General features: G+C 38.2%; 4 protein-coding genes and 1 non-coding gene across 9 annotated transcripts; 3 read left to right on the top strand and 2 right to left on the bottom strand.

The window, feature by feature from the left end:
* Positions 1-168: 168 nt before the first annotated feature.
* Positions 169-6,821, top strand: LOC140775506 (uncharacterized). Of its 4 annotated transcripts, none has more exons than XM_073118864.1 (17): positions 169-336; positions 475-580; positions 696-790; positions 1,091-1,247; positions 1,326-1,464; positions 1,711-1,804; positions 2,027-2,164; positions 2,419-2,519; positions 2,901-3,014; positions 3,088-3,308; positions 4,029-4,087; positions 4,175-4,351; positions 4,444-4,567; positions 4,725-4,780; positions 5,394-5,539; positions 5,632-5,799; positions 6,330-6,821. In XM_073118864.1, exons 1-17 carry the CDS (start codon positions 273-275, stop codon positions 6,618-6,620), a joined length of 2,250 nt encoding a protein of 749 aa, XP_072974965.1. In that variant the 5' UTR covers positions 169-272; the 3' UTR covers positions 6,621-6,821. The 4 variants fall into 4 exon arrangements, with proteins under 4 accessions (XP_072974965.1, XP_072974956.1, XP_072974969.1 ...); XM_073118855.1 differs by having other exon boundaries at positions 4,166-4,351; XM_073118868.1 differs by lacking the exon at positions 169-336 and having other exon boundaries at positions 686-790; positions 4,166-4,351.
* LOC140775529 (pentatricopeptide repeat-containing protein At2g13600-like) lies at positions 6,583-10,839 on the top strand. 2 transcript variants are annotated; one of them, XM_073118893.1, is made up of 3 exons: positions 6,583-6,710; positions 6,904-9,071; positions 10,318-10,839. In XM_073118893.1, the coding sequence occupies exon 2, from the start codon at positions 6,947-6,949 to the stop codon at positions 9,032-9,034; it is 2,088 nt and encodes a 695-aa protein (XP_072974994.1). In that variant the 5' UTR covers positions 6,583-6,710; positions 6,904-6,946; the 3' UTR covers positions 9,035-9,071; positions 10,318-10,839. The 2 variants fall into 2 exon arrangements, with proteins under 2 accessions (XP_072974994.1, XP_072974986.1); XM_073118885.1 differs by lacking the exon at positions 10,318-10,839 and having other exon boundaries at positions 6,904-9,579.
* A 297-nt stretch (positions 10,840-11,136) lies between these two features.
* On the top strand, positions 11,137-15,931 carry LOC140774191 (uncharacterized). Its single transcript, XM_073117085.1, has 6 exons — positions 11,137-11,565; positions 11,641-11,759; positions 12,373-13,324; positions 13,992-14,282; positions 14,371-14,489; positions 15,159-15,931. Exons 1-6 carry the CDS (start codon positions 11,287-11,289, stop codon positions 15,646-15,648), a joined length of 2,250 nt encoding a protein of 749 aa, XP_072973186.1. The 5' UTR covers positions 11,137-11,286; the 3' UTR covers positions 15,649-15,931.
* Positions 15,932-16,783: 852 nt separating this feature from the next.
* Positions 16,784-19,007, bottom strand: LOC140772323 (uncharacterized). Its single transcript, XM_073114345.1, has 4 exons — positions 18,736-19,007; positions 18,560-18,640; positions 18,424-18,481; positions 16,784-16,970 (listed from the first exon to the last, which is right to left on the bottom strand). The coding sequence occupies exons 1-4, from the start codon at positions 18,927-18,929 to the stop codon at positions 16,923-16,925; spliced, it is 381 nt and encodes a 126-aa protein (XP_072970446.1). The 5' UTR covers positions 18,930-19,007; the 3' UTR covers positions 16,784-16,922.
* Positions 19,008-20,167: 1,160 nt separating this feature from the next.
* Positions 20,168-20,253, bottom strand: TRNAM-CAU (transfer RNA methionine (anticodon CAU)). Its single transcript is given in 2 exon segments — positions 20,168-20,203; positions 20,216-20,253. It is a non-coding gene; the product is annotated as a tRNA-Met (tRNA).
* Positions 20,254-21,150: the final 897 nt, after the last annotated feature.

The raw sequence follows: 21,150 nt of genomic DNA, 5'->3' as shown, positions 1-21,150 counted from the left end.
AAGAGGGTTTGAAGCGGGAATGATACAAAAAGGAGGAGCTTATATGAAAAAAGTTCAATACTGGACGTTGGGCCGGTACGGGTACGCGGGTTCATCATGCAAACCCGATCCGACATTTTAGCTTTAGCTTTCGTTAAACGCCTAGGTTTTTTTCGCGGGCAAGTGCAAACTCCCCGCCTCCGCCTCCGCCTCCGCCTCGCCGCCCCGCTCTATTACTCTCTCTCTCTCTAGCTTCTGCTTCCTCTTCTTTGTGGAATTAGGGTTTCATCTCCATGGCTTGCAGATTGTTTCGTCTCAGAGGTGCTTCTAGGGTTCTTTTGCGATTCTTTTATTCAGGTATTTGTTTGATCTCCAGTCCGTTTGGGGAGTTAGATTTCTTGTATCTATGTTGGTTTCGCCACCTCGTCTGGCACATTGAATCCATATTTTGGCCTGATCGTGCCACATTTAGTACTCATATATGTTGCTCATCAGATTCAATATCAAGGAGGAAGATTCAGAATAATCTACCGACATCTTTGTTACGTCCATGGCTGAGACCAGAAGAGAGACATCTGGTGATGATGGATCACGTCCGCAGGTAATGGAAAGATGTTTCCTTGAATGGTTTTACTCTTGGGCAGCTATATATGCTTTAGTGTAGAATTTTTGAGAATTTATTCTTCTGTCGGGTTATAAGTAGCAGCTGCTTTCAGGAGCTCAACAACCGTGACAGAAGAAACAAATAATTTTTTGGCTTCACAGGCTAAAGTCTTGACCTTCATCAAATCCACATTTGATGAGCTTGAAGGTAACTAAATCATGCTTTAATAGCTGGAATTGTTTCTAACCGGTCATTCTTCTGTGACTTCCATCATTGGCGGTCTGTTTTGGCCACCATTCTTTCCGTAACAACAACTATAGGGACGAGATTCTCTTCCTCTCATCACAAACTTTCATTTCTATAATTGCATTTCTATATATTATTAAGAAGCTTGTGTCAGTTAGGCTCATGTATGCAGCAGATACAACAATCTTCATGCATGACAAAATGATGCATGAAGATTTGGTTCTTCAAGGACTTTATCATTATTTTAGCATTTTGATGCAGGACAAAATCATCGTTGGCTGAATAATGTCAATGGCTGTGTGAAGCCTTTCAATCAAGATGGAATGTTCTTAGTGCTTTTGTATAAATCTGTTGAAGATTCTAGTAGTTTCCGTGAACTTTCAATTATGTTTGAAAGAGTGAAGTTGCTTCAGCAGAGGTAGTTGTGTTTAAGCTCACCTTTGAGATTAAGATTGATATGTGAGGACATCATTCTGATCAATTTCTTTTATTGCAGGTATCCAAAGCTTAATGTTTTTGCTTTACAATGCGGAAGTTTAATTAATTCAGTTGCTACTCACTCTTGGATTATTCAGACCGTTATGAAGGAGTACATTACATATCCTATCTTAGTATCAGAAGAAAATTTTATGAACGTAAGCCACCTCTCTTATGATTGTTACTTCTTTCAGAAATTAGGAGGATGCATTTACTAGAAAGACTCTTAGAGTAATAGAAGGACTGTGATCAGTTACAAGTTATGCCTACACAGTGATCTTAAAATAGGATATTATATATACACACTAGAGAGGAAGTGCTTAATCATTTTCCTATCTAAATTGACTGTTTATATCTATGGTTCCCAGTTATTTTTTTTAATATTTTTCTTTTTGATTCTTCAGATGACAAATGATCCATGCTATTTGCTGTTTGAAGGTTCTTCAGATCATTTCCTCTGTTTAAAGTGCGATGAGGAGCCTGAGATCATAGTAAAAGGTCAACCCAAACACATGCACACACAAAATAATTATGTCATTTTATTTTGCAATGTAAACTTTATGCTGCTAAATTTAAAGTTTGGGGGTTTGAAGCTCTGTTTTTTGGACTCTGTTGTTGCTTCTGTACCGGACAACAAAGTCAATTGTTCTTCATTATGTTGAGTCTGTAAAGCTCAAAATAATTGCCTTTTAATTAGGTTAAATTCACCTTTGGATGCAGTCATTGAGAGCTTTGATGCGTTTGGAACAAACAGTTTTGCTGCTGCTGAAGATTCAAAAGTTGGTTGGCAGAGGCAACATCAGGCTATTAAGGAACCATATGTCGATTCTTTCAGAAATTTATTTCTTTGCCATCCAGGTATTTTGGCCCATTTGAATAGTGTAATTCTAGATGGTCTTCGTTTGATCATTTCTGAGGCAGTCATCTTCCTTTATGTAACTTAGTGGTTATTATGCCATTTGGTTCCAATCTTACTATCATTCTTGTGAAAAAAAGAATGTATGATTTGGTTTTGGTTGTAGAAGCAACATAATGAACTCTAGAATGAGAATAGATAGATGTTAATGGTGAGAACTGACATAATCTACTATTCCACATTTCCACCAATCCAGGATGTATATCTGTAGATGAAAAGGGAAACCGCCTATTCATCTCTGATTCTAACCATCACCGGATCATCATATCAGACGGCTCTGGGAAGATTGTAGATTTTGTAAGTGTGATATTACTTACCATTTGAGAAATGGATTTCTTGTTATGATGTTTTTGTATTGTTAAAATGAAATTTTCATCAATGGTGATGTTGTTAAAGTACCTTGAAGTTACTATTAAAGTGTTATAAGGCTACTTGTTTGATGTTGGTATCCTTCTAATTATTAGTACAAAACTTTTGTAAATTGTAACACTGCAAAGAACATAAATATTTATTGAAAGGCATACAACAATTAAATAGCATGGCAGTTGAGGTACTTGATCATGAGTGTAAGGTCTGGCACTGTTACTTTTTTCTGTTAAACAGTTTATTCTTATAATCATTATGCAATAACTGCTATCAGATATGATGAGTTACGAGGAGCCCTCTCTGTTTTTGCAGATCGGTTCTTCCCCTGGTTTTGAGGATGGTGAATTTGAATTTGCCAAACTATTGCGTCCTGCTGCATCATATTATTATGCTGCAGAAGATAGCCTGTATTTTGTGGATTCTGAGGTATAAAATAAAATGCTATCTTTATTCTTTGACTTTACTGTTACTTATTATTGTTCCTGCGTTATTTGCTTAGAATCATGCAATTAGAAGAGCTGATTTGGAAAAGAGGGTGTTAGAGACAGTTTACCCTATTACTGTTCAAAAAACTAGTGGTATGTGGAGCAGGATCTTGGATAAGCTTGGACTGGCAAAAGAAGTAGCTCCTAAATCTCAGGAAATTGTTGCTGACAGGATGACATTTCCATGGCATTTGATAAAGATTGAGGAGGATGACTTGTTAATTATAAACCGCAAGTATGTATGCTTGCACTGCCTTTTTTTTTCATCCTTTCTTATGTAGAGAAATATAATTGTCTTATGATCCCCTTTTCTTGATGCATTTTACATATTTAACAGTCTTCTGGTCTTCCCAAACAAGTATACTCTCCTCATATGATTCTTTGTGAACAAGTCTACCTTCTCTTCAAGTAGTTGCAATGTGCAGATACAAGGGCATTTGTTTAGAATGTTATATCATCTCTCTTTAATGGTTTTCCTATTACTCTCAACAATGAATTTTTTGGTCAAAGATATACTAGAATGATTTCTTACACATTTAGGAATCTTTAGGTTAGTACCTTGGAAAATGGATTGACTATGTCTGTGAGGAGATGATATATTATTATCCTTTCCTGTCACTATGACATTCCCAAAAAGTTTTAAAACAGGAATTGTAGTAAGAACTCATTGCCATTGTTTATTCAATCTTTAGTCTTTATAACAGCAAAATGCACAACGTCAGTGCTAGAAGGAAAAACCTTGTAGCATGTTTCATGAACATCAGTGTGACCAGCTTGTATAGCTTCATGCCAAGATATATTACTCTGATTTCGTGAATAAATATTATAGACGACAATTTTTACACAAAAGAACTTGGACCTTGCCTGAAAGATGTCTAGAGTCATTTTGGGAAATTATCGACCAAACGTTTGGTTTCTACTTTGTGATCTTTGACTGAATTTCTTGATTCTGCAGTTTTGAAACATCATGGATCATAAGCATGGCAACTGGTGAGAAAAGGAAAGTTTTAAGAGGTCTGTATTTAATGACTCATTCTTCTCTGTCATATTTATTTGGTAACAGCATTACTAAAGAATCTCAATCCTGCAAAGGTATCCCAGGTGTTATCGATTTATGTGAGAGAACGATGATGGAGAGAGTGTCTCTACTGAAAGGTATATACGAGAATTGGTCATCAGGGGCACATGAGCAGCCCCTTTCTCTAGAGGGGATTCCTTATGCTGGTCATCTGTCGTCAATTGCAAGCTTTGATAACTATTCCATATTCTGTGATTCAGGTTGTCTGCTAACTGTTATGTAGGTTTGCTATTTTGGTACTCAGATTATATTTACTAATTCTTACTTTCTATTTCATTTTCTTCTTATCAAGCGGGTCAAAGAGTTCTAAAATTTGATAGGGAGTCCAAGGACATCTCATGCATTCACTTTTCGAACTTTGGGGTTCTTGGTTTACCATATTGGTTGGTTTTCCCTCTCGAGAGAGTTTGTGACAGGTGAGATGGTTTCTTATTCTCTGTTCTCAGTTTTGTGAAGTTCTACATCAAGGCATCCATGTTGAAGACATTTTCAGTTCTACAAGTTCTTCAGTATTGAACATGAGATTTGTTTCTTCAGAAATCTAATTTGTTGACTTCTTCTATGCTTTTGCAGTGGATATTCTAATAGACCTGGGAGAGAGCATATTCATAACGTAAATGTGCTTCCTGGTACTTAATACCACCCTACTTCATTCATCATTCAAATGTGCCATGTACATTGCACTTCATCACATGTCAGTGGAACATGATCCTGCAATTACAGTATAGGAGCGTGACGTTGTTCATAGAATTAAGCCAAGATTGTTAAAGTGTACACGTTATTGCTTTTCTGTTTAATCAATGCCACTTAAATTAACAAAGAGTTTGCGACAGCATGACCCACAAACTAAGAAATATTAAGCATGTTCATGCAAAGCTAAGAGTAACACTGACTGACAGTGATGCGAGAAATTGTCTAAGATTGCTTGAACATGTTTAATGGAGATCATGTAGTCGACTAATAAGGAGATGTGGATTCACTTCTGGTGAAAGGTGCCACATAAGGGAGAGGAAGAAAAAAATGATGTGGTTTTAAACAATAAGAAGACAAAAGCTTTTTTCTTTTCGTATGTGGAAAAATGACATCTTCCAAGATAGTACTGATTGGAGAAAAAGGATTTATTTTGCCGGTCATAATTCATTGGGCAATAAGACCCTGTTGTTTTTTTTTTGCTACTTATACATTTGTATAACTAGGCTTCTGTTATTAAATATATGAATTCAATTTATTTTTTTGAAACAGGACGATGTGATATACGAGTTTATGTAGATATACCAGTTGGAACTGAACTTGTCGCACCCTTGGGTGAGAGTTGTATCTGGCGCCAAGCTAGAGGATCTGCTGCTGAGCTTTCTGGATTGGAAGAATCAGCCACAGATACAGAAAAGGTATTAGCTTCTCATAATTGATTTACTTTCCTGGTTTTGCACCAAGTAGAATGAATTTAAGAGTTTTTTAAGTTTCTTTTCTGGTATGTAAGGTTGGTGTCGCACAGCAGTGGTTTGATGAGTTAGATAATCTTGCATTTACAAGACCTGAGGTGGAATCTGAAATTCAAGGTGAAGATGCACTTCCAGATAGAAGCTTCCAAGATAGCAATAGGGTGCATTTTGATTGTGCTGTGAACATCAGTCCTGGAAAAAGTGAGGTATAATCCCCATCGCTGCTTATGATAACTTGGAACTTGACGGGATAACTTTGTTCATCTCACAGTAGTAAAGTACTGAGAAGGTGATTTGATACTTGCACCATCTCTTTTCATGATCAAGTAAAGCACCATCTCCTTTTTCTCTATAAAGATTGAAATTCTTTTCCAAGTGGCCAAAAGAAAATCTAGCATCTTATTGTGTACACTGTCTTTGTTCTCTTTTCTTTCAGCTTTTTACCATCGGCCGACTTGGTTATAGCAATTGTCCTGACTTCCTTTCATGATTATGATTAGTACATGGTACAGAAGGTTGTGTATCAGTGTATGTCGTTGGAATCGGGAAGAAGGGACTACTAGTTTATGCAGAGATATAATCTTTTTTCTACCTTGCATCCTAGTATATCTGCAATGACATCTCACAGCTTTTCTTTCATGGTCTTTTCTAATGCTCGTGCTTGTAGTATGCCTGCATTGATTCAAGTTGAATTGCATTAAACTAATGATCACCGTCAAATTCTCCATGGGTGCAGGTTGTTGTTTCTGCAGTCCTCTATCTGAAAATAAAGAAGACACTGGACGACGATCAGAAGGCTTTAGCTATGAGGATTCTGGATTACAGGGATCATGAAGTTGGAAAACCAGAGGAAGATGCAAGCATTAAATTGCTCTTGGATTGTGGTGGGGCTGTAAGAGATATAGTCTTCATGAAACCTTTGCATCTCAGACTGCTGCTCGAGTGTGGTGACCACCCAGCTGCCGAAACCAATAAAGAGACGGTTTTAACGGACTCCAGCATAAAGATTAACATATGTTTAGAGTGATAAATCTTATTCTTCTTTTTTGTTGTATAATATTATTGTTTTCTTTTGCTTGGCAATGCAGCAAGCACGCATTCTTCCATTCTCCCTCGGGTAACTCTATTTCTCATATTTAAGCCAAAGGCCGTAAACTCTCGTGTATAATACTGTCTAGGTTTTGTTATTAGATTATTAGATATATCGAATAAATTTTAGGTTCAATTTTGTAAGAATATTGCTTCTTTTTTTCTATTGTCGAATTCATAACAAATGAGCCTAATATTTATAACATATATATGATGTATAGGTGCTTTAAGAAACGTGTAGCAGCGTGGGTGGCATGCGGATGAATGAATTCCCATGCCCGACTCCTCAAACTAGGCATCGACCGGGACCCGGTAATCGCCACCCAGCTCCTCCAGGCCTACTTTAGCCACCCCTCACATCCACCGCTATCCTACGCCGACCGCCTCTTCTCCCAGGTCCCCTACTCTTCCCGCGACCAAGTCCTATGGACTGCTCTCCTCTCCTCCTACTCCCGCTCCGGCCACTGTTCCCACGCCCTCTTTCTCTTCTCCCAGCTCCTCCACCTCTCGCCTCGCCCGAACCCCTTCGCCTTCTCCTCCGCCGCCCGCGCCGCCGCCTCCGCCTCCGACTTCCACCTCTCCCAATCTCTCCACGGGCAAGTCCTCCGCCGCGGATTCCTCTCCAACGTCGTCGTCACCACCTCTCTCCTCGACGCCTACTCCAAATGCGATGACATGACCTCCGCTCGTACCCTGTTCGACGAAATGCCTAACAGAAATGTCTTCTCGTGGAACTCCGTCATCGCAGGCTATGCAAATGCCGGGATGGGAGTCTCTGCTCTACAGCTGTTTTATCGGATGAAATGTTTCGGTATGCAGTTGGGAGTTGGGGTAGATGAGTTCACAGTGGCAAGTGCTCTGACGGCGTGCTCAGGGATTGGTGACGTGAGATCTGGTTTGCAGATTCATGGGTTTGTTTTGACTGTTGGGCTTGAGGCTGATTCCGCTATTGTGAATGCCGTTGCTAATATGTATTTCAGATGTGGAGATGTGAATTTTGCAGAGAGAGCCATAGAGGCGAGCGGATATAGGAGTGTGGTGTCTAAACTTATGATGATCAAAGGTTATGTCTTTAATGAGAGGTACAGCGACGCCATTAGGACTGCATGTAGCAAAGTTGGTGCTGGGCTTCGGGAACTTGTGGAGAAGGATCTTAGTGTGCTTGTTTCCGTTTTATCTGCTTGTGCCCATCTTGGTTTTCTTAGGCTTGGGAGGCAGGTACATGGTCTCATATTCGCATTGGGTGCTTCCGATGTCGTTCTTGGTGGTGCACTGATTGATATGTACTGCAAATGCTCTGGGATAAGTGAAGCTCAATTATTGTTTGGTAGTTTGCAAGAAAAACATGTCTCCCATTGGAATGTGATGATTATGGGATTTATTCATGATGGTCTAATAGTTGAAGCGCGTTGTTTCTTTGATGATATGCCTGAGAGAAATATCGTCTCATGGACAGCAATGATTTCAGGATATGCACAACATGGCTTGCCACAAGAGGGGTTAAGGTTGCTTGCAAGGTTGTATGGAGAAGGTGGGTCGATTCAAGGAAATGAATTCACTTTTGTGGCATCACTTTATGCTTGTAGTTGTCTGGCTGCATTGGATGCTGGCAAACAGATCCATGCTCAGGCTATGAGAATACTTGATGATGGTGGATTAAGTGATGTGGTTGTAGAAACAGCTCTTGTTGATATGTACTCAAAATCGGGAAATTTGAAGTATGCAAGGAGAATCTTTGATAGAATGGTAAACAGGAATGTTGTTTCTTGGACCTCCATGATCACTGGCTATGCAACACATGGACTAGGATCACAAGCAATTAAGGCATTAGAGCAGATGATAAGTATGAAATACAAACCAAACAGGGTCACCTTTGTAGCTATTCTTAGTGCTTGTAGCCATTGTGGTTTGGTTGAGCAAGGGATACACTACTTCAACTTAATGAGGGAGAAGTATAATATCATTCCAGAAGGCGACCACTATGCGTGCATGATCGATATGTTAGGACGAGCAGGGCGGCTCAGGGAAGCCTGGAAACTGGTAGAGGAGGTAAAGGATGTTGCTAGGCACTCTGTGGAAGATAAAGACACTGGAAATGGTGAGGGTGCTTCTGTGTTAGGTGCATTGCTTGGTGGATGTAGGTTGCACGGGAATGCAGTTATTGGGAGCAAGGTGGCTACAAAGATGTTAGAGAGAAAGCAACAGATATCTGACACATTTGTTGCACTCTCTAATGTTTATGCAGCTGCTGAGATGTGGGACAAGGCATACAGAGTCAGAGAAGAGTGGAGGAAACAAGGGGCAGTCAAAGTGCCAGGCCAGAGCCAAGTTCAGATTGGTGCATCTACTTAAGATTCAAGAGTACTAATTCAGAAACTTGGTGGCAGAGGTTTGTATATCCAACTTGCACTATAGTCTATGGATATTGATTACAGACTAGCTGTTCTCCAAAAATTAGAAGACCAAGTTCAAAAATAGTGATTGCCATTTGAAACACAAGTATTCACATCCAACAATAAAGAAAAGTTCAAGGTTGACATGCCACTTCTCTCTCTAGAGCAAAACTGGTCAAAACCTAACAACAATGTCATCATGATATGCGACAGTTGAGAGTGTGTGAGATATGTTATTGTTACCAACTCTTCATCAAGCGGGTTAACGGGTCTGGGTTTGACTATCAAACGGGGTCATTAGAGACGGTTGCTCTTCTTTTGATAAAATATTGTCTCGTCTTCCGTGAATTAGTCATTATGCATGTTTATGAATATGTCTTTATAAATTATAAGAATAGTATCTTAGTATAAAGTGATACATATTATTATAAAAATATAAAATAAAAATAATATTTATAGAAAAATAATATGCCCTTACCAAAATAACATTTTTAAACACAAAAATATCAAATGTAGTTATCTATTTATTATCTTTCAGGTACATTTCATGATAATAAATTTTGAAAGTATTTTTGTGTGAATATATAAATATTATTGATTGTATGATATTGTTCTAATACATCTCATATGGGCAATATCAATTTCTTATCTAAAACTGATTATTAATTTATGCCAAACTAAGCATTAAAATATGTATCTAATTTCTTATCATTGAGGAAGAAGATTATTTATCATCAATATTGGTGGTAAAAATATACCAATATCTGCTATATTCTTTTATCATCAATATTTAGGATGTGAATAGATATCACAAGTTGGGGGTTATTTCCAATGCTATGTTACACATCTTTCAACTCCGTGAATTGTAACATTCTAGCTCTTATTTTATTAATGTTCTTTTTTTTTTTTTTAAATCTTGAAGTTTATTTAGTGATTAGGATTTATATCTCCTTATGTTTCTATCAATTGTCTCAGTATCCCTCTATATTAAGAGGAAACATTGAAATACTTCCAATCCTTGGATTATGATAATTGGTTGTCCTTTTTTGTTGTTTGGACGTAAATTTCTAAAGACTTTCAATTGATCAGCTCTAAAATTCAAAAAATGTGACCATAACTTCTCTTTATAAATTACTGATGCTTAGTGTTATTTTAATGCAAGAATGTTGTAAATTGAAAAGGCTTATACGTTTATCTGATATATGATAAATGTCCAGATTGAAATATGTTCTCCTTTCCTAGGTTTCACTGAGGTTGCCGAACTTCTACTGGTCTGCTCCTTGGAAATCACTGGGATGATCAGAAGGGAATTGCCCCCCTCTCGATATATATATATATATATATATATATAAGGAGGGAGAAATATCCAACTAGTACTATTAAGATATTTATTAAGAACAAGTCAGAAACATAAGGAGGGAGAAATATCCAACTAGTACTATTAAGATATTCATTAAGAACAAGTCAGAAACATAATAATTCAATAATAATTATTAATTTCTCTCTCTTAATTGAAATTAAATAATATTAAATAAAATTAATCGGAAGTGCCGATCACTTTTTTAAATTGTAAAAGTAAATTCGTTGTATTTTATTTCTCTTAGCTATCCTTTTTTTTATAAAAAATAAAAAAAAATTAGTAAAAGTTGGGACTCTTATTATTAAAGAAACAGTTATAAAAATAAGTAATAAAAAGATACTTAAAGTCTAATTTTTTTTATCGATTAATCTAGTCATATGTCTTATATATTTTTTAATTTATTAAAGGATAAAAATTATTTTTAATAACTAATCGGTTAGTATGGAATCATTGCTCGATTAGCCAAATGATCTTTCTCAAAAAAAAAAAAAAAAAAAAATTAATGGTCAACTTGGTAAATTTGAAATAGGTCGGCCTTCTATTCTCTTCATGTCATGTGCGAGTATAGATGTATTAACGGTAAATTAACAATTCCTCAAAAGCGGGTTAACGGATCCCCGCTTGACTATAAAATGGGGTCGTTACATGCGGTTGCTTTCTCGTTAATAGAATAACATTTCTTAGTGAGGAAGCTGTCTCCAGTCGGCACTCGGCAGTCGCCTCTCTCTCTCTCTCTCTCTCTCTCTCTCTCTCTCTCTCTCTCTCTCTCTCTCCCCCGCTATAAGAAAGAGGTTGGTTAAGAGTCTTGGAGAGGAAGAAGAAGAAGAAGAAGTGGTTAGAGAGAGAGAGAGATGGAAGGAATCGGCGGTGGCGATATCTACCGGTTACCGGAGGAGTGCGTGTCGCAAGTGATATCGAGGACCTCGCCTCGTGATTCGTGCAGGTGCTCGGCGGTGTCCACCGCCATCCGCGCCGCGGCGGACTCGGACGCCGTCTGGAGTCGATTCCTGCCGCCTGATATCCATTCAATCGTATCGCGAGCTATCGATCCACTGCCGGAGAGCACCACCAAGAAGGGCCTCTTCCTCTCTCTCTGCGACCGCCCCATCCTCGTCGATGGCGGCAAGATGGTATATTTTTTTTCTTTCCTTAATTTTATTGTGATTTCTCTGTCTGTTGTTGTAATCGTTGTTGTCGCCGTCTAGAGTTTCGCATTGGACAGGTTGAGCAGTGGGAAATGCTACATGCTGTCGGCGAGATCGCTGTCGATTACTTGGGGGCATGCGCCGCAATATTGGAGGTGGATTTCTCAACCAGATTCAAGGTATCTTCCCAATTTTGAATCTTAATTTTTTTTTCCCTTTGTTGTTTTTTTTAGTTGGTAAACAGAAAAATTACATTTTGGTGGTAAAATTTGCTAATATCTGTTGTTTTACAAGTTATTTGACTTCATCTATGTTTAAGATGTGAATAGAGATCACAAATTGCGTTCCTGGTGATAATTTCTTATGCTTAATTGTGACATACTAGCTCTTATTTTAGTAGTTTACTTTGTTATCTTGATATTTATTTAGCGATTATGGTTTGTATCTCCATGTCTCTGTCAATTGTCTCAGTAGTATTCTCTTTATATATTGTCTAAGAGGAAACGTTGAAATATTTCCGGTTCTTTGATTATGATGATCGGTTGTTCTTTTCTTTTTCTCTTATGAGGTAGATTTATTATGAGCTTTTCAATTGATCAGCCAGCCTATGTGACTTGAACTTCTCTTTATATCCTGTGGCCCCTATTGATTAGTGTTACTGCACTGCAAGAATGTTGTAAGTTTGAAAAAGGCTATATCACTTCATTGATATAGTTGTAAGATTAACTTCAGTTCAGATGCTTATCTAATATATGATGAATGTCCTGATTGAACTATGTTCTCCTTTCTTAGGTTCGCAGAGGTTGCCAAACTTCTAGATGTCTGCTGGTTGGATATCCGTGGGAAGATTGAAAGCAAGTTGCTCTCTCAAAATACGACTTATGCAGCCTATCTCATCTTTAAAGTGAACAGGAACAATTATGGCTTCAGCTACACACCGCAGAAGACAACAGTGAGTTTGGGAGCCCATGTCTCCACACACACTGTCTGCCTTGTGCCCGATGACAACGAAGAAGAGGCGCCCAATGATGATGAAGAGACATTCGATGACAATGAAGAAGAGGCGCCCAATGATGATGAAGAAGCAGAGAGGTTGGGAGCTTTTGACTCCACACGCAATTTCTTCCTTTGGCCCAACGATGATGAAGAGGCATCCGACGACAGTGAAGAAGAGGCACTCAATGATGATGAAGAAGCAGAGAGGTCTGGAGCTTTTGACTCCACACACAATTTTTTCCCTTGCCCGAACGATGACAAAGAGGCACTAGATGACAATGAAGAAGCGATGCCCGACAATGAAGAAGAGGCACCCAACAACGAAGCGATGTCCGACAATGAAGAAGAGGCACCCAACAATGAAGCGGCGCCCGCGCCCAACAACTATGAAGAAGAGGCACCCAACAATGAAGAGGCGTCCACTGATGATGAAGAGGCAGAAGAAGGAGCTATGATGAGGTTGGGAGCTTTTAACTCCTCACATAATTTCTTCCTTTGGCCCAACAACAACGAAGAGGCATCGGACAACAATGAAGAGGCATCGGACAACAATGAAGAGACAGAAGAAAGAACTACGATCAATGTTAGATACCCAAAAAGAAGGGATGACGGGTGGATGGAGATGGAGATGGGGGACTTCTATAATGAAGAGGGAGAGGATGGAGAGGTTGAGATGATCTTGAAGGAGATTGGAGGCCACTGGAAGAGTGGACTTGTTTTCCAGGGCATCGAGGTCAGGCCTAAGAATTAAGTGACTCCTCGCAGACCTTAAATCTGTTGCTTGGCCACCACATGCCAAGTTTGTAACTTTCTGGGATTCAGGAACAACAAGAAAAGAAAGAACCAAGAGAAGAAGAACTAAAAAGTATATGAATTGTTAGTGTCAAATAAGAATATCTAAGACACTAATTTATGTCTGTCAATACTGTTCACATGTAATGCTTATACTTCTCCTTTTCTTTTTCTTTCCTTTTTATTTTCCCCATTGTGTGTTTGTCTGTGTGCTTGTGTTGAGAGAGAAGTCCAATCTGTCATTTTCTCCAGTAAAAATTGCTACACTGGAAAGTTTTAACTCAATAACACCTTCTCGAGTTGCCAGACGTCCATTATCAGATTACAGACATTGTATACCGTTCTTTTTTTTCAAAAAGAAGAAGAAGAAGAAGAAGAAGAAGAAGAAGAAGAATTGTCCTTTTACATTATCAACTTTGGAGGAGGGTACATACGCAAATAAGTGATTTTAGAAAGGTTTTCTTTTTACATGCAAAGAACCCATAAATTAGATGATCACATATACTTACTTAGTGGTTAAGCATCGCTTCTCTCGTTTTTCTAACTCTATTTATATTCGTCCGGTATCTCTTATTTTGGTCATAGGAGGAGGAGAAAGAGAGAGAAGCAATAGAAGCGGTTAGAGAGAGATGGAACGGTACGGTGTCGATGGCGACGATATATCCCGGTTGCCGGAGGAGTGCGTCTCGCACGTGATCTCCATGACCTCCCCTTCTGATTCGTGCAGGTGCGCGGCGGTGTCCACCGCCTTCCGCTCCGCGGCGGACTCGGACGGCGTGTGGAATCGCTTCTTGCCGTCTGATCTCCCTTCGATCCTGTCGCGGGCCGTCGATCCGCCGGCAGGGTACGCCACCAAGAAGGATCTCTACTTCCGCCTCTGCGACCTACCACTCCTCCTCGATGGCGGCAAGATGGTATTTTTAATTACTTTTTTTTTTTTTTGGACTTGTCTTTCGATTTCTCTGTTTCTTTGTTGTTGTAATTATTGTTTTCTTCGTCTAGAGTTTTCAATTGGAAAGATCGAGCGGTGGGAAATGCTACATGCTGTCGGCGAGATCATTGTTGATTGTTTGGGGGGGTACGATGAAATACTGGAGGTGGATTTCTCTTCCAGATTCGAGGTTTGATCCCACTTTTCCATCCCCTTCGTCTAATTAGTAATTGAGGATTTTAGAGGTTTGGAACGGAATTGAAAGCTTGATACTCTTCCTGTAAACTTTGCTCAAATTGGTGGTAGAAAATTTGCATTTTGGTGCTAAAATATCTTTCATTTGGGGAATCGTTACTAATATCTTGAGAGTATTTCGAGTTCTATAATATGCATGGTACTTAACTCCTTGGCTAAATCTTCATCAGATTAACTAATAATTAATTTGGTGGTAATTCATTTGCGTAATTGTAGCATACTACCTAACATTTTAGTTTGTTCTTTTTTTTTTTAATCAATTTGAAGGCTATTTAATGATAATGGTTGACATCTTCAAATTTCTGGTACTTGTCTCAGGTATTCTTTTGGCCCAGGTTATTCATTGTCTAAAAGTAAATATTTGAAATATTTGAAGCACTTGTTGGATTATGAAACTGCTTCTCAATTTATCAGCCCTGAAATTCCAACATGTAACTTTAACTTCTCTTTATACCTTCGTGCTGCTCAGGATTACTGCATTGCTACAATTTTATATATTGCAAACGGTTATATAATTTCTTTGAGAAAGTTGCATTAACTCCAGTTCAAATGCTTACAGTATGTATGATGAATGTCCTGAGAGAAATAAGTTATCCTTTCTTAGGTTCACAGAGGTTGCCCAACTCTTGAATGTCTGCTGGTTGGAGATCCGTGGGAAGATCGAAAGCAAGATGCTCTCTAGGAATACAACTTACGCCGCCTATCTCATCTTCAAAACGAAGGGGCAAGGTGACAGCTTCAGCTACAAACCGCAGAAGACAATGGTGAGGCTGGGGTCACATGTGTCCCACCATGATGTATGCCTTGCGCCCGACAGTGCTGAAACGCGCGGGAACACACACATGTACCGGAATTTTTTGAACTGGCGGGGTGTGCCAACCCTTCCTCATGTTGGAGATGCAGAACAAGAAGCTACGAGGAATGTGAGATGCCCGCAGAAAAGGGATGATGGGTGGATGGAGATGGAGATGGGGGAGTTTTACAATGAAGAAGGGGATGATGGGGAGGTTGAGATGAGCTTGATGGAGATTAAAGGAGGGCACTGGAAGACAGGGCTTATTCTCCAGGGAATTGAAGTCAGGCCTAAGAAGTAAAAAGCTCGGTGTGCGACTCCTTGCAGATCTTACTTTGAATGTTGGACACCACATGCAAAGTTTGTGCAACTTTCTGGGACTCAGGAAAAAGAAGAGAAAAGAGAAGCAAGGAGAACAGAAAAGGCAAAAGTTTATGAGCTTTTCTAGTGTGCTGTATGATCTAAGACAATGTTTTTGAGATTGTAGATGTGTTTGTTAAAAGTTGCTATTATTTGTTTCTTTTCTGTTTTCTATGATTAAAGTTGGTATATAGTTATTAATAAAGTTAGATGTAATGCTCCCATATACTTTTCTCTACTTTTTCTTCCTTTCTCCTTTGCTTTTGCTTTTCTATCATTTTCTTTCTTCTTTTCTATTTTTTTTTTATTCCTTTCGCCTTTGCTTTGCTTTTCTATCCTTTTTTTTCTTTCTTTTCTTTATGTTGACAGAGATCTGAGTCTCCAATAAGTTTGAGACTAAACCTTAAACTCGATTAATTAATTTTATTTTTTAATCTTAATTTAGATACCTTAAATTAGTTTAAAGTAATGTAAGATTTAGTTCCGAACTAGTTTAAAAGTATATTTATTAATTATGATGTGATATGAAAAAATAAAAAAATATTATTTTTAGAGAAAAAATAAATGAGATATAAATTTAATAGACAAAATTATCTTTTTTTATATAATAATAGTAGTTATTATTATAATTTATGAATAATATATGGTGTCTATAATAGCTAAAATAATCCCATAACAGCTGAAGGCAGAATCAGACAAGAAAAGAGTAATTCGTCAGACAATTTAGTTGAGAGAAATTAATCTCTCTTTCCTCCGACTAATAACCATTACACCTGTTTATCTTTGAACTAAATGTCTAATAAAAGATAAAGGGAGGTTATTTCACATAGCCACAGACTCGGTAAGATAAATGCTACTCGGACCAAGCTTTCCTCAAAATAAAATAAACTAACCAAGCTGTCCATGCTTTATAAAGATACCGAAGCCTAGCCAAGGGAAGAGAATAATATAGATGCATATTTATATTTACATATATATAAACATACATCAATCTTTTTCTTTTTATGCTGAATAAGTCCAATCAATTAAAATTGATGACAGCAAGGGAATACAAGCCTTCAAAGAGAAAACGCAAGTACTTAAAACGTAGCAAATTATAAGTGACAACACAGAGTAATACTTGATCAGCAAAACTTTAGGCATGCTGAGGCAAAACATCTTTTTCTCAAGGAAGACTACAATATCTAAGAAAAGGCATCATCTTGCGTGAAAATCTTAGCTCTTTCCGTCCTCCTGCTTCATCTTTTTCTCCCATCTGCGCTTCTGAGGAGGTTGAAAAGAGAAGGAATAATTAGAGATAGATGAGTCAGGTAGACTATCATTGAAAATAAAATCATGATTCAATCATTTGATGATTTATTACACAAAAGCTGCCATAAGTTTATTAGCTTTCCATAATTTCCACAATAGATCCCTGATACTCTAACAGTATTGAACTTAGAAAAGTGTAATGGTGAGTAAAAGGAGCTACTACCCTACAACACCCATAATACAAAGCAAATTAGCAAAGTGAAAAGTATATATAAAAAAAAAAAAATCCAAACCATTGATTTACATGGACTGGACATAATACCAGTTAAGTATGTATACATACTGGCAGTTGCATGTTAGTACCTACATATATGGTTACCCACCAATTTCGTCGAACTCCCAAAGAATGATAACATATATAGGCCTATATTATATGCTATTTTAGCTAACTAACTGACTTCCTCTCTAGTTCTTTTAATAAAATAAAATGCATGTCAAGCATAACTTAACCTTAACTGCATCTTTCTTTCCCATGATATTGAAGATACATTAGAATATGTAAATCATAGGATATGATATCTCCAAAGAAGATATGACCAAAGCAACAGATAAATAGATTGCATGTCATTGTTTAAAATCAACAAAAACGTCTCTAGTTATGACCTTTAAGTCTAGGGAGATAACTATTGATGTCTTGTTATAGATGAAAGATGTTGTGGGATTACAAAATTAAGATCTGGTTTAGCTTTTACATTTCGATTATCATTTTGAAATGGATGATATCAAATTGTGAAGATCCTTCTCTCCTGGAGCCTGGTAAGCTCCATTAAATTGCACTCTTTTAAAGAAGCAATCTATTCAATAATATAAGGTCTGACAGCTTGGGCATATCAAATGCTAAGGCAGCCAAAGGCGCAGAATCAGCATTTCAAGGATATCTTTTATAGACTGGTCATCTGTATGATCTCGTGACATGGTGTGTCGGTTTCTTCAAATGCCATACAACTAGCCTAGTCTCCAAAACTTCATCCACAACAATAAGGCCATCAACACTCAAGTTATTAGAGCTCTATGGACCCATATAGAGTTTAAAATAAGCTCTCAAATTTGATAGGTTTGAGCTTTGAATCTAAACACTCAGAAATTGATGAGGAATTATTTTAGAAGTAACTGACTAAGGCTGTGATCTCTATTAAAGGAGGAAACCGGTGATAAGTGCCAGGACAGAAAGAATAGGTTCTGCTTAGCAATATTAGTGAAAGGGTTGTGTTTCTCTAATAGATCATGAACATCCTACCCAATTATTCTCCCACATCTCATATAAAAAAAAATTCTAATGGGCGTCATAAATGGGATTGTTTCTATTGTAATCCAAATATATTTTATCCTTCAAAATTTAACTGGGAGATGCAAAGCAACAAGGTTAAATTTTTATAACAAGATAAGCAAAGATTGTTGCACAAACCTTATAATCCAACAGCATTTGCGGCATCTTCTTCATCAGCTCGGCAGTGTTCGCCCGCCTAAAGCATAAAAGCACCGGTTAATCCTAAAACCCTAGAATGAACCGAAAGGCGAAAGCTTTACGATCGAAATCTTACTTCTCCGCAGAGATTCTATCGCACTTATGCCCTTTCCTCTTGTTCCTCATCTCCCCTCGCGGTGGATCGTAGGGCCAATCCCTAAAACCCCAACCCAAGGTCCCAAACAAAAATTAGATACAAAATCTTCACAAGGATCGGGTATTTACCATCAGGAGAGAGGGATTAGAGTTTACTCTCCGGCAAGGAGGACTTCCTTGCGAAGCCGAGCCCGTTTGCGAGCGCTTAGGGCAAGGGGTTTCCATGCGCCTAGATCCCAATAGCCCCACACCCCCTTGGTGAGCTCGGTCTTGTACTTGGTTAGCTTCTCCCTCCACGGATACTCCGCCGCCACCTTCGCCACCGTCGCCGCCGCCGCCTTCCCCGCCATTGCCGCAACTAAAGAGCCAGAGCGCACCGCAAAGGGAAGCCGTCACTCTCGGGCAAATAGGCCTCCGTTGTGGACTTACATGTAATATCCGACTTAGCTGAGAATCTAAATGCAAATTGTACCATTTTGTGCATAAACCCCTCTAAATTTGGTATTTACATACGAACCCACTGAAACCTCCTATTGTTTGCAAACAAGCTTCTCCTGCAAGCCCAAGATAACAAGCATTCATTTTAACATATAGAATAAGATTTAATCTTCGTGGATTACAAAAAGTTAAACTCTTTTAACTCTCTTCCTTCTAACTACAATTTGATCTGCCAAAGAGAGGAGATATAAGAATAGAACAGAATTGGCAGTGCATGGAGTGGAATCCATTGTCTTCTTCAGTTGGAAAGTGGTGATCTCTTGGGCTCTGCCAATGTAGAAATAGTTCATCTACATGCAAGAAACTTTCTTCACAACACCATGAACATTATGCCCTATGAGTGATCTTTAATTGAAACCAACATCCAGGTTGCATAACTTGTTGCCTTCTTCCCTGCACCACTTTTGGCCAAATTGCTGAACCTGTGGATGAAGGAAACACTTGTAAGTAACGAGTCGTTTGACCTGGAACTGATCATGGTACTAAACTCATTACATCCATATGCTTGTTCTTTGCCTCTCATCATGCATTTCAAGTGGTTTAGTGTATGGATTGCTGTGGACTGTCCAATGCCACTGGCTATACTAATGCTTATCTCGAAAAAAAACTGCGGCGAAAACTCGGTCTACCGGAGGAGCCGTGCTGCGATTGCGGTGCTCTTTGTCAAGAACATGCAATTTTAGATGAAGAGGAGGGGCATCAATCCTTGTAGAGGTTAATATTCTCCTCATTGAAATACTATTCCTTTGCATAGGGAGTTTGATATAGTTATCTGCTACACTTCTGAAGACCTTCCACTAATTAGTTGCTGATTTAACTAGTTTGAAGGAAATTTTAGAAGTAAATACTTCCTGATTATGAAATTTGTGACCATATTGAAATGAGAATTGAAGATGGCTATCAAAGTATTTATCTTGTGCTACTCTTTGAATTCTTTCTTCTTTTTTTCCTCTTTCTTTCAGCATAATTTATGGTAGCAAAACGTTTTCTTCTCTGTGATAAAAAGAAAAATCTTCTAAAGCGAAGGAAATCGTCTCATTTACTTCACTACTTGGATTCTCTCAAGAATTGCAAAAAAAAAAAATGAAATTGGGGTGAGAGAGGCTCGAACTCTCGACCTCAGGATCACTCGCTTAGCTATGAGACCTACGCGCTAGCCAACTGCGCCACCACCCCGGTTGATGGAAAAATAATAAAAATAAAAATATAAAATGAAATATCGGAAATAAAATATATTTTACCTCTAAATTTACATAATTATCAAAGGCAAAGGATGGTGTTAACACTCTCATTTGCAATGAGATGATGCGACTAGTGATCAAATCTCTTACATTCTTTTTTCCAAATTTTCATAAAATATATTCATTAGTAATAATAAATTCACAAACTGTCCTTTTATTAATAATTAATGTGAAATGGGATCATCCAATTCATCCATTAATCCTTTGACCGGACCAGAAATCCACACGCCGCCCACGTAGTTAGTTATTGAAAGTCGGGATATTTTTATCAGTGTCACCACTTACGTCATAATATAGCTCCAAAAACCCGCCGGATCCCCTACAACCATAGTTTCAGGAAACTACTACAGCCGTGGCTCCATAGAATCTCCTCCTCCCCCTTTTACCGTAGTGCTCCAAACTTTATTCGAAAATGAAATGAATTGGTTTCAGCCCTCCGATCCTCTGATCATGAATGACGGATTAAATGCGAGATTAGAAAAATACCCAATTTTTAAAGCAGTAGAAAAAAGAAATCATTTTAATAACGATTAGAAAAAAATATATTGTCGTCACATGGTATGTCATCGTACAGAGAAGATGGTCTGCAGGACCGATTGCAGGAACTGCTGCAGTCATTTACATCCATTCAGGTGCTTCCAAGTACTCTTGCAAAAATTCCTCCATCTGGGGATGCAGACGATCAAAAATATCATCCCCTAGTACTTCGTTGAGATAGTTTGGGTACCTAAGGAATGCCCCCATCGTTGCATCCTATTCTTATTTACGTTCTGCACCCTATTTTCTCATTATTATAATTCAACTCCTATATCTAATAAACTTACATGACGGG

The sequence above is a fragment of the Typha angustifolia genome, chromosome 2 (genome assembly GCF_048772165.1).
Source record: "Typha angustifolia cultivar Huaian chromosome 2, ASM4877216v1, whole genome shotgun sequence".
NCBI classification, from domain to species: Eukaryota; Viridiplantae; Streptophyta; class Magnoliopsida; order Poales; family Typhaceae; genus Typha; species Typha angustifolia.
Note: the sequence above shows the minus strand (reverse complement) of the source record. Positions and strands in the feature narration are given on the sequence as shown.